We start from the raw sequence: 12,311 nt of genomic DNA, 5'->3' as shown, positions 1-12,311 counted from the left end.
TAATGTTAAGGTGTTACCATAGTACTAATGATCAGCAAATGGGAAGACATTCGCCTTGTAGGCATGGGACTAGGTGCCAAGGACAGAGATGCAGAGATGTGATGTCCTAGAGCGTCCCCCCTCCTCGAACCCAGGTGAAGACTGGCCAGTCTACAGGCCGGGAGGAGGCCGAGCGTTCTGCATGAGGCCAGAGCCAAACCCAGGCCCGGAGAGCCGACTCCTGGCTCGCGCTCCCAGCCGGGGCTCTCTGACACCAGGGACGCGCACCAATCGCCGCTCTTAACCTCCGGGTTTGGAACGCACCCTTTCTCAAGCGAGCCTTTTCTCCCCGGAGGACTGACGTCTTAGTCTCCGCCCCGGGGCGGTGTCTTTGGAGCGCCCCGGGAGTCCCGCTCCCTGCAGCGCCGAGCACTCCCCGCGCAGCTCCGCTGGCTCCGGGTCCGCCAAGGGTTCCGGGGCCCGCGGTCGCCCTTTAAAAGGCAGAGTCTTGTCCGGAGGGGGCGGGCGGGGGGCGCTGACCGCCGCCCGAGGCCCGGCCCCTCCTTCCCGCCCCTCCCTCGGTCCGTCCCTCTTCGGGTCCCCGCGTCGCGCTCTCGCTAGCCTGGCGAACGCTCCGCCTCTGTCAGTCAGGTCGGCTGTCTAGTGAGCGGCGTGGAGCCGGAGCCGAGGCCGGACGCGCGGCCGGGGGCTGGGGGCTGGGAGATCGGCGCCCGCCGCCGGGCGAGGCCTGAGCCGCGATGGCCGAGATGGGCAGCAAGGGGGTGACCGCAGGGAAGATCGCCAGCAACGTACAGAAGAAGCTCACGCGCGCGCAGGAGAAGGTGAGCGAGCCAGACCCCCGGCCTCCGCGCGGTCTGGGCCACCTGTCCCCCCCCAACCCCAACCCCTCACCCACAGGGACTGGTTCTCACCCGGGATCAGGCACTGTCACCTCCGGATGACCGCTGCCAAGGGCCTTCGGGGGTCCACGGGCTGAAGCTTCAAGCGTTCTGGGCGCCCCCTCCGGTTCGCGTCTTCTGTCTCCCCACCCCCGGAGGGGGCAGGAGAGGGCGCAGCTGTCCCCTCCAGCCCCTTCCCCCTTGTTTCCATCCTTACGCCCCCCACCCCCCACCCCGGCTTTGTATCTTCTCTGCCTGCAGAGAAGACGCGGCCCACGCTCTTCCCGGGGCGCAAGGTCCAGGGCCGGGAGGCTGGGGGGCCCTCCGAGGGGAGGCAGGGAGCCTGTCCCCTGTCCTCTAGGGCCACTGTGCTCCGGGAATCCCAAGGCTGCCCCGAGGCCCGCGGGTGCTAGAGCGCTCGCTCCAGGCCTCTGGGCGCTTCCTACGCCCTCCGTTCTCTCCTTCCCACCCGTCTCACCACCTTCTGTCCCCGCCGGCCGAAGGAGGGATCGAGTTTCCAGAGCGGCGCCCGCGGCCTGGACGCTCCGGCCCGGCCCCCCGGGAGCAAGGCGCCGCGCGTCCCTCGGGGAGGTGCTCCGGCTCGAGCCCCGGCTTGGTGCTTCCGGCGGCTGGGGAAAGGGTGGCGGCTCCGGCTCGGGGTGCCCACCGCCTGCGCGGGAGCTGGGGCTACGCGCGGGGCGTGGAGGGCGCCCCGGGAAAGCCGAGCCCTACGTGCCCAGAGCGGCGGGCGGCTGGCGGAGGGGATGGAGCCCCAGCTTCCCGCGGCCCCCTGACTGTGCAGGATATGCAGTACTCGGCGGCGGGGGTCCGCACCAGCTCGGTTTTCCATCCCAAGCCACGTCTGGTTCATTGAATTGGATCACGCCAGCTGCTGACGCCACTTCCCCTGCCGACTCGGACTCTGAAATCTAGGTTTGCAGAGTCTGCGCTCCAGCCGGGGTGGTCCCCCAGTGCCCCCCAGCGGAGTCAGCCCTGTCTCCCGCCCGACGCTCAGCCGAGAGGAGGAATCAGGGGACCGGCTGGCCTTCCCCTGCCCGGCTGTGGCTGTTTATAAACAATGACTTTTGCCGCTGAGACCTGCGGGCTCCCTAAGGATGCAGCCACGTGACTTGGGGGTGGGCGGCTAGAGCTTCCCGGGCGCCTCCCTAAGTCCGGCTGCTCATCCTTGTAGTCCCAGGCTAAGGAGATGGGTGTGTGTGTGTGGAGGTTACGGCCCTCAGCCAGGCTCCGGGTCTGGCCTTGCCCCAGCTGCTGCACCGCACCCCCCCCCCCCCCCCCCCCCCCCCCCCCCCCCCGCCTCCGCGCTGGGCCCTGGGCGGTAGGAGGGATTAAAGCACCGCTGATAGCTGGCTGGGGGCTGGGAAGGCCTCTCTGAATGTCGGTGCGGGTGGAGGGGCAGATGCTCCTGCCCTTGCTGCCTCCCCTCCCCCCTCCCTTGCCCTGGACTGGGTAATCCATCTAGGTGCCTGGAGCCGGTAGCTCTGGCCTAAGCCTACTTCCTGCTCCTAGGGGCTGAGGAAGATGAATGGGAAGCAGAAGGTTGGCTGAGACCAGTTCCCTGCCCCCACTGCACTGCCGTCCTAGTCCTCCCTGGCTCCCCTTTGCTCTTTTGGTGTCCCCTTTGTCTTGGTTTGCCTTGTCTCTGCAGCAGCATCTCTCAGTAATTTCAGGGGTGGTAGGCCTGAGTGTGTCTCCTCCTTGTAAGTGGCAGTATGTCATCACTGACCCCACTGAGCTGCCACCGCTCCCTCTTCAGCTCCTGTTCTGTGACATGGGCAGTTGGCTGACAGCTGGTCAGCCATGGATGCCGGCCTTGGCCAAGGGCTGGCACTGCCCAAGCCTGGGCTCTAGGGGACTGCAGTTGTTTAGTGCTGCTGATGCTCTTGGCCCTCAGGGGCTGGTTAGGAGACCTCTCCCCTAAGGAAGCCAGAGAGAAGCCTTCCTTCAGTCCCCTCCCTGTGGGCCCTGCTGCAGTACCCCTTTCCAGAAGCCTGATGCCTCTCCCCTTTGCCCTCCTGTGGTTCAGAGTGTGTCGACATCTGCTGATGATCTTCAGGATCCCAGTCTAATTCACAGTGTCAGTGGCCTCACAGGCACCCCCACCCCTACCCCCACCTGACCTCTGCCAGATCAGTGAGTGATGGGGACAGTTCCTGTGCTCTGATTGCCATAGGAGGGCATCTCCTGCTCAGGGACAAGCAGTAGCTTCGGTGGAGGGCCTGGACAGTATCCGCATAGGTAGAAGGGTCCCATCTCTCTGTCTTCCCCAGTTTCCCTGCGTGCACTCCCAGCCAAGTCATCCAGCAGGATCAGAGGGTGATAGTGTGCTCGAGTTTCCTTGCCTGCCCTCTGGTGCCTGTGGAACCAGCTCTCCTGTGTCCCTGGCTTAATGTGTCCAGCGTAGTGCGTCTCTCCGTGGGTCTTGGCTTGGCATTACCCATCCCATCGTCCCCCTGCCCCGTGTCCCTGCTCTGGGTGCTCTCCCTGAGGGGAGGACAGAGCTATGGCCTCAGCAGAGGTCTGTGTAGGAACAAACAAGAGCATCAGAGGGGTTGGCCTGGGAGCCTTGATGCAGGCCTGTGGGTGGGCTGATTTGTGCCGTGCACCCCTTGTTCAGCAAATCCTGCCTTGGACACGTGCTGTGTGCCTGGTCCCACGGGGAGTGTGCTGGCTCTGACTGCCGCGGGGCTCACTGTTGTAAGGTCCCATGGCCTCCGGTCATGAGGAGGGCATAAGGGTATTTTGGAAGCACCAGCAGGCAGGGTCTGAGCTCCGCCCATCATGCTTGCCTCCCAGCTGCCAGCCGCCCCCAAAGTGCCAGGGTGCAGAGCATGTGCCTGGAGCTTGGGACCCGGGGCGTCATGAGGTCATCTTCCCATTGCGTTTGGCTTGTTGGACCCTCTATAAATGACTTTGTCCATTTTTGGGCCTCAGTGGGGTGGCTGGGCAGAGCCAAAGGTAGGGTGGAGCCTGGGTCAGATGACAGAGGATTAGAGGTTGGCGGGCTGGGCCCCTGGGCGGGAGGGGATGGTGGGGGAGAAGGGACAGCTGGGGTCGGGATGGGATCTGGCCCGCTCGCCCCTGAGGCCCATTGCTCAGGAGTCCTCACACAGCAGCGTGCTTGAGGGAGGCCATGTACTGGCAGAGCCGGACTGACGATGAGCATGAGGGAGGCTCTGGGGTGGGGGGCGTATGCACTCTGTCCCCCTCGGCTGCCCTGAGCCTGCTGGGAGCAGGGAGGCCCGGCTGGTGGGGGCAGGGCCCCCGGCTGGCAAGTCAGCGGTGTGGATGCTTGCCAGTCAGAAGGTGCGGCAGTTATTTATAGGACCCTGACACACGGCTCAGTGGTGCCATGCTTGCCTGGTGGTCAAGGTCTCCCAACAAGGTGGCCACGTTAGCCTCTGCTGGAGCGAGGCCTGTATGGCCCAGGCTTTGTCCTCATGGCAGCTGTAGAGGAGCCATGCCACAGGGAAGGGCAGGTGCCCGGGGCGCTCCCCTGCCCCCGCCGGGTCTGCAGGAGCCTGGGAGGCACCAGGATCCTCTCACCTTCCAGGCTCCAGCCAGAAGTTGCTCCCTTCCCCCCACATTCTGCATTTCACTTTCTCATCTTTGTGTCCATCACTCTGTCCCTGGGTGTCTGAGGACTCTTCCTGCCCCTCTCTCTTGTCTGTGCCCACACCCCACCCCATGTCGCCTGTTCTTGGCCACTTGAACTGCCTGCTCTGTGTCTCTTTCCTCTGAATCTGCACAAGGTGTCCGCACCTCTCTACCCTTGGAGCAGCTCCTCCCTGAACCTGAGTTATTGATGGAGATGGTTCTCCTTGCCCACTGGAAGGAAGGCATCATCTCTGGGAGCATGTCTATAGGGGCTCAGGACATCTGGCATGGAGAGATTGGAAGTGTGGCCTCCAGACTTCCCTGAGCTCCAGGGGGGACTGGCTAGGTTGGGGCCCTGGGGGGTGAGCTGAGTCCCCACTCAGTAGACCCTGCTGGCTCACAGCAGGACTCAGAGTGACAGGAAGGCCGTTTTGCCCAGGCACCTGCAGACCAGGGAGGGTGTGCTCACTGGGCTACATGGGGCATGGACAGGGGGTACTGGGAGGGTCCGTGTGGGCTGACGTGTGGGATGAAAGTGAGCACGGCAGGCCACCAGCTTGCTGATCAGGTGCCTGTCCCTGGACTAGGCATTCTTGATTCAGCTTGTCCCTTACAAGCTATGTGACTTGCACAGTGTGAAGAGAATGCTTCTGTCCCTCTCTGCTACCTGAACCTAGGGCCTGGCCTTGCACTCTTCTTTTTCCATGAGGTTCTAGAATTCCTGGGTTCTACCTTCAGTGTCAGGCCTCTTTCTTACCACAGGAGATGAGACCACAGGGGCACGTCAGCAAGGACGCGTGGGCTTGGCAGGCAGGCAGTCTTTGTCCCCTGCTAGGACATGGGGCAGGTGGCAGGACCTTCATGTATAAAGTGGGGTAGTAATGGTTCCTCTGCACATGTGTGTCTTGGAGAGTAAAGCCTTGGACAGTGCCCAGCATATAGCAAGTGCTCACTAAATGCTAGCTCTGTGGGGCAGGGCAGTACAAGGAAGCAACCCTGGAGCCTGCCGTCCCTGCTTAGGCCTGCTTCCCACCCCTCTCCCTGCGAGTGTCCATTACAGGCCTCTACAGACAGCTAATCCCTGTTGAGCCCTTAGCTGATCAGGGCTTATGATGGTGTGTGTGTGTGCATGCCTCTGTGTGTGTGTGTTTAGAGGGGCAACTTGCAGCAGGGGAGGGAATCAGACAGTTCTGGAGTGAATCTTAACTCACACATAAACTCGGTGGCCATGGGTAAGTTTTCCATCCTCTCTGGGCTTCTTCACTTTGGCCATCAGTAAAGAGATGGAGGTTTGCCTAACCTTTCTTTAATTCATGGAATGAACATTGAGCACCCACTATGTGCTGGGCACTGTTCTAGGGACAGGGGGAACAGGGCTGAACTAGAACAAGCCCCACGCTCAGGGAGCTGACATCTGAGCTCGGGGAGATGGTAAGGAGACAAGTGTGCTGGCAGGAAGTGAGGCAGGAGCTGATTCTGAGAAGCGGGCTTAGCCTTTCCCGAGCACCCTTGCTACCACTGCTGAGGACTCAGGTGTGGCTGGGAGTGTGGGCACTCACGCAGTGCAAGGCGCTGGCCAGGGAGAGGCTGAGTGGAAGCTTCTGGGCTCCAGGTAAGAGGACTTACTGTTAGACGTCACCCTTGGAGGTTGTGTTTTTTAAAAGACTCTTGGGCAAGTTCCTTTTTGGGATTAAAAGTGCAAAGAAAAGGATGCCTATGTGAAAACCACTGAGCAGGGCACTGACAGAGGACAGGCCTGGGCAGCTTTGAAGCCTGGGCAGGGGCTGTAGACTTGGGAATGTAGGATGAGGAGGTATCCGAGGGGCTTCTGAAAGAGGAGGAAGGAGGCACCAGAGATGACCCAGACTTGTGGGTGGGCACTTGTAGACTTTTTAGAACGCTGAGTTTGAGTCTCTCCCTGGGCATCACTGCCCATGGGCAATCTCATTGACCTCTCTGAGCCTGTCCCCTCCCTTAATATAGGGGTGTGTGCCTTTCAGGATGCTGTGCAGATAAACAAAGGTCGGGGCTCACCATTCCCCAAAGGAGCTGGCCTTGTGCTGTGGAAGGGGTATCCTTGTGGGAACTGGCTGGTGCCCGGGTATCCTGGGTCCTCCCCGCAGGGGCCATCACCTCCCAAAGAGGCTGCTCATTTCAGACAAAACTGACTCCGTGCTAAGGGCTGATGGGTCAGGTCTGGGCAGTAGAAAAGGGAAAGGCAGGCTCTCCTTGCTCTACGGGAAGACTTGTCAAATATTAACTTGATAAGAACAGCCGCGGTTTACTGTGTACCTGCTGAGTGCCAGGTGCTTGGTAAAAAGCCTTGTCTCCACTGCAACCAGGTGAGGTCATTATGATCCCCATTCAGTAGATCAAGAAACTGAGGCTGAGCAGTTGTAGGACTTGCCTGTGGGCTCTCCTGGTCAACTATCTGGGTTACCAGGTCTCCTGGGGAGCCATGCAAACGAGGTGTGAATCTCTTGTGACCCTTCCTGACCCCTGCTGACCCCTCCTGACCTGGAAGGGCTTGTCTATCAGGTGGATCATGTGACAGATTTGAAGCCCCAAGACCGTCTTCCTCTCCCATTAAACGAGATTTGGGGGCCCTTGTGCCCTGCTGAGTCTTCACCTCTGTCTAGGCTTACACTTGGGGTGTGGCCTTAACTCTTTTGGGATTTGAGGTGGGCTCTGGGGTGATGAGACTGCCCCAGGTTTCCTGATGCAAGCGTTTCTGCATGCAGATGAGGATGACTGAGGAAATGTGGTGTGGATTTATGTGAGTGTGTGCATGTTTTCCCAAACAGAAAAGCTCTATCCAGTTCATTCAGTCTAAAGAGACACTCTTTATTCTGAGATTCTGCCTGCTTTTGTTTACATTGTTGCAACAGTGTTTCTTTTATGAAATGATGTTAATACTAGTTGTGTTTTTAATGTTCTAGCAGAGGAGCTGACCACACACACTTGCTGAAGGCTTTTTCTGTAGCGGAATCTGAAAGTCTGGGGCCCACTACCCTAGGGGACCTTGCTGCCCACCCCTGTGGACTGGCTGTGTGGGGGTGGGAAGGCAGCTCTTTGGGGTTCAGCCTGGGGCAAGCCCCCTAGACTATCTGCTCCCTGAGGGAGGGTCCCGCCTCCTTTCCAGCTCAGCAGTGCTCATTTCACTGGGGTGCATGGATTCCTCAGGCAGGGCCGGCGGGGGAGGGGGGGGTGCCCTGAGTTTTCAGGGTGTAGGGTAGGTGCGGTAGGAGGACCCGGACTGCAGGATTTCAGACTTTCAGAAAGCAGAGAAGGCCACAGTTAGAGCTCAGGGCTTGGAGTCAGAGGGAGATGGCACCTCCCGCCCCCCTGCAGGCCATTCTGAGGGACCTGGGCATCACCTAGGCTACTGTCTCCCAAGTAAAATGGCCCAGGACTGGGGTGGGGCTTACCTGAGCCAGAGGCTGCAGAGCTCGGGCCCAGTAACTGGGGTTCTCAGGAGTGTGCTGGCGCCTTACTGGGGAGCCCCAGCTTTAGGCCAGATGCCACACAGGACGTGGCCTGGGCCTTCTGCCAGAGTCTTCTTCCAACCTGAGAAAGCTTTTAGGTGGGGGGATGGCTGACCCGGGGGTGTGTGTGGTTGCTGGACCCACGACCTTGCTGTTAGGGCCGACGAACTGCCCCCTCCCCCGCCCCCGTCCCATCTCTACCGTAGTCTCTACCTGGACCTCACCTTCAACCACACTGGCCCACGGACGGGGGTTGGGGGGGGGATCGGGGCCCCAGCATGGACAGAGAGGGGGTGCTGGAGCCTGGCTGCAGGGGGTCGCCTCTGGGCACTGAGAGCCATCTGCAGTGTCCTGCGGGTGAGCATTTGTGCCCCCCCCATGCTGTGTCCAAGCCTGGGGCCATGGGCTGGGCCCCCACCGCTGCCTCTGCCCCTTTGAAGTCAGTGAGTGAGCTGCAGCCTCTCCGCCTATGCAGTCCCAGGGCTGCAGTGGCTCTGTGCTGCGTCCCACAGGCTGGGAGTGAGTGGGCGGCTGCCAGCAACAGCACCACGGGGCTGCAGAGATGCCACAGGGTTGCAGGGACACAGCGGCTGGTGCTGGGCCAGCACTCCCAGGCCCTCTGCACCCCTGCAGCTCCCAGGGCACCTTCGCTCCCAGGATGTCCTGCTGGCTCCTTGTTTTGGATGCCTCTACTCACACTGAATTCGCTTCCTCAGGTTGTGGTGATCTTATTTATCCTAGCTGTCACTTCCTTGTTTGTGGCTTGCCCACTGTGGCACTGAGGGCACTGAGAGAGGACCTGCCCCTGCCCTCAAGGAGCTCCCAGTGCCCTTCGTGGCTCTCAGGGGAGACTGAGGCAAGGGCACTGGTGCCTGAAGAGCTTCTTATCCACCCTGGGGCAATCAAGGAAGTCTCCTCAGAGGAGGTGGCACCTGAGCTGGGTTTGAAAGGCAGAGGAGGTGGGTTGTGTGTGTGGGGACAAGGATGTTTCTGGCAGCTTGTTGAGGGTGGTTGGAATGTGTGTGAGTGAGGAGGGTGGGGGTGGGGCCCGAGACTGACAGGATAAGTTGGGGGAAGCAGGCCCTGAAGGGCTGGGAGGGACTCCAGACCCCTATACACCTCAGCCTGCTCATCTTTCTTCCTCACTTGTTGCCCGAGCCATTTGTCTGTCTTCCCGTCTGGGCTTAGCCGAGGACCCGGTGTCTCATGGCCCAGGGGGCCCCTAGCTTTGAGGAAAGGAGACCCAGGGTGAGAGGGTGAGTCCTGCGTACCCTGAGGGAATGGCCTCAGGCTAAGCTGGCTTGGGATGCAGGTGTGCCCGGAAAGGCACAAGGGGCTGTAGGGCAGGGCTGCCCTCCTGGGGCCCCCTCTGTCAGGCTTGGGGTCACAGGCACTAGGTGACGTCTGTTCTCTAGGCTTGCTGGAAAGGGCACAAATCTTATACTCCCTGCCTCACGTGTGTACTTGCTTCTGGGTTTTGGGTCCCCAAGGTGGTGCTGAGAGGGAGCGACACCTCTAGGCTGGAGAGCTTCACAGCCAGGAGGCGCTATCAGGGCATCAGTTCACTGCTGTTCAAGGCAGTCCTGTGTGCTCTGCCCTTCATGGCCAGGTCACTGGTCAGATGGCTGTGTGGGGGTCCCCTAGTTTCTAGGTTGGAGCAGGGGAGGGTCCTCAAGGGAGGAGGGGTTTCTCCGGTGGGTGGGGTCCCTTGGCTGTGAATACAGACTGCTAGGAGAGGAGTGGACAAAGGAACAGTACTCCTGTGCGGGTGGAGGCCCAGGGGGCAGTGCCAGCTGGTGGGGCAGCTGGGGTTTCGGCTCAGGCCTGTGGCTTGCGGGGCCCTCGGAGGCCGTGAGGCCGGAAGGGGGATTGGGTAACGGGAGAGCCTGTGTCAGACTGGCCCCTTTTCCAACAGCTGCTGCTGCTTTCTTTGGACCCTTTGCTCAGCTCAGCGTCTCCCCAGGACTGTGGCCAACACGCCTGAGCCCTGGACGAGCTGGGGCCCGCCACTGGGCACTAAGGACAGGAGACCTGGGCTGGAAGCAGCCCCTCAAGGGGCCCCCTCACTCCCCACCCCCACCGGAGAGCCCCTATTTCTCTGCTCTGAGGGGGCATCCATTCACTCTCCCAGGACATGATAGCTGTCTAGGGTCAGATATAGATGGTGGGTGACACAGGGGCCAACCGGGGCCCTGGGCACTGGCCGCTGGGCAAGGGCAGAGACTGAACTGGGGTTAAGAGGTGCGGGGAGGAAGACAGACCCTAACAGAGAGAATGGAGTGTGGCCAGTGACCACTCGCCTACTCTGTGGTCCTGGGCAAGTTGTGGCCTCTCTGAAGCCCCATTTCCTCCTCTGTAAATGGGATCAAGAGTTCTTGCCCCACAGGCTTGTGTAGAGGGTCCAGGAGGAAGTGAATGCACTCAGTGCCTGGTCCCTGGTGGGGGCTGACATACAGGGTTTTTTTGCAGGGAGCACCTTGGGGAAGCACCTGAGAACCCACACGTATGCACCATGCTGGCTTTTGTGTTTTGAGCTGTTTTGCTTATGACAGGATTCTTGAAATTGAACTGTGGTATACCTTTTCCCCCCTCTTTTTTCTTGTATTGGCTGAAAAAGCTAACTTGGAAGGTGGTGGTATCACCTCAAGGAGGGAAGTCAGAGCCCCTGAGTCAGAGCCGGATTGAATGAGGTGGGCCATGGGGGAAAGGGTGGATGGTTCCAGGTGGGCTGTGCTTTCAAGGACCAGGTGAGGGGCATGTAGCTGGGGTCAGAGGAGATGGGTCGCCCATCATTTGTCCATTTGAGGAGACTGATATGCAACACAAGACTACAGGATTGAGAGACCTGGGTGAGCCTTCGCTCAGCCTCCAAGCCTCAGTGTGCCCACTAGCGAATGCAGAAGCATGAGACTCTCCTCTCCATGAGACAAGGTGAACCTGGGGACTCCTGTAAGTCCTGGTGGCAGCACTGTGTCCCTGCTGCTCCAGCTGGGTCTCGAGAGTTCAGGAGGAAGCATGGTGTTCCTGTCTCTGGAATTTTGTGACTTAGGAAGAACCCTCACACCGACCATTTTTCATTTTATTCATTGTCTTGCTGACCTGGGAGGTAGGCAGGGCTGGCTTATGGTTCCATTCGGCAGTCGAGAACACTGAGGCTCAGGGAAACCCAGGGGTTTCCTCCCTTCTGTTCATCAGACCTGGCCCCAGGTTGGTGTTCCCCAGGGGCTGCCACCCCCATCCCTAAATCCAGGGCTAGGGAGAGACCACTGAGGTGTGCATGTACATGCCTATGCATGGTGTGTGTGTGTGTGTGTGTGTGTGTGTGTGTGTGTGTGTGTGGTGAGAAAGCTGGCCCTTGGGTGCCCCAGGAGGCTGGCACACCAGAGGAGAAAGTGAAGTTGCAGAACTGGCCCTTCCCTGAGTCGGGAGGTTTCCTCATAGCCTGACATTCGCCAACCAAGTTCACAAGGGAGGTGGGAACCTGACTGCCCTCAGGAATCAAGGGACCTGAGAGAGTCAGGATTGGAGAGAGAGGGTCTGATCCATACTCCCTGGGGACCCCAAAGGTAGAGGGGGAGCTGGGCATAGGCACCACTGCTCCTACCTCCCATGAAGAAAGATCTGGGGGGCCCTGGGGGTAGGGGGGACTTCAGGATGAGCTAATGGTGGGGAGTCCAACTGAGTCCTGATCTAAAATGAGAAACAAAATCCACAATTAATTGGATGCATTTGCTGAACCTGGGACAGGACCCAAATACTGTTGTTTTTCTGAAATATTAAACTAAGCCAGGGGTTTATTTATTTGTATCCCCTTTCCAGCCCTCGTGGATTCTGTCTAATTGTCTGTTCTGGCAGTGGGCTTTAATGAGCTGGAATGTCACCACCCTCCCCAGGTTGGCTGCCTCTCCCTCTGGGCTGGGTGGACTGTGGGCCTGGGGCCCAGGGTGAGGATTGGGGGGAAGCCCTGCTCTGGATCTGGTAGACTGGCAGGAGCCTCACCCTTGTGTCTGATCTTGGCGCTGCTGGCCGCTGTGAAGCTACCTTGAGGTGGGGCAGGGGGGAGGGCGGGGCTGACTCAGCACTGCAGGATGCCCACAGATGGCAGGGGGACTGGATGGAGCACAGAGCGCTTGCATCTCCTCCCGGTGCTGCTGCACTCACAGGTGCCCCTTCCCCCTGTGCACCCCAGAGACTCAGGGAGACTGCCACTGAGCTCTGCAGCTAATATGGAGAGAGGCCTTGGGGGCAGCCACGTGCTCTCAGTGCTCTCCGAGACCTGGGGGTCTAGCTTGTGCTCTCCCTCCCCCACTTTTTAAGAAAAACATTTATT

The 12,311-nt window shown here is 59.9% G+C and overlaps 1 protein-coding gene across 14 annotated transcripts in view; it reads left to right on the top strand.

Annotated features, from left to right (window-relative positions):
- Nucleotides 1–400: 400 nt before the first annotated feature.
- The window catches only part of BIN1 (bridging integrator 1), a 53,542-nt gene continuing 41,631 nt past the window's right edge, over nt 401–12,311 (top strand). For 10 of the 14 annotated variants that reach the window (XM_029934757.1, XM_029934756.1, XM_029934752.1 and 7 more), the window contains exon 1: nt 402–821. In XM_029934757.1, coding sequence (XP_029790617.1) covers nt 738–821 — 84 coding nt within the window. In that variant the 5' untranslated portion in view covers nt 402–737. Of the gene's footprint in view, nt 822–12,311 lie in introns of all 14 variants that reach the window. The other 4 variants (XM_029934753.1, XM_029934749.1, XM_029934751.1 and 1 more) reach the window with 2 other exon arrangements.

This window comes from Suricata suricatta, chromosome 3 (genome assembly GCF_006229205.1).
Source record: "Suricata suricatta isolate VVHF042 chromosome 3, meerkat_22Aug2017_6uvM2_HiC, whole genome shotgun sequence".
Classification (NCBI taxonomy): domain Eukaryota; kingdom Metazoa; phylum Chordata; class Mammalia; order Carnivora; family Herpestidae; genus Suricata; species Suricata suricatta.
This window is presented reverse-complemented; position numbering and strand designations above follow the sequence as displayed.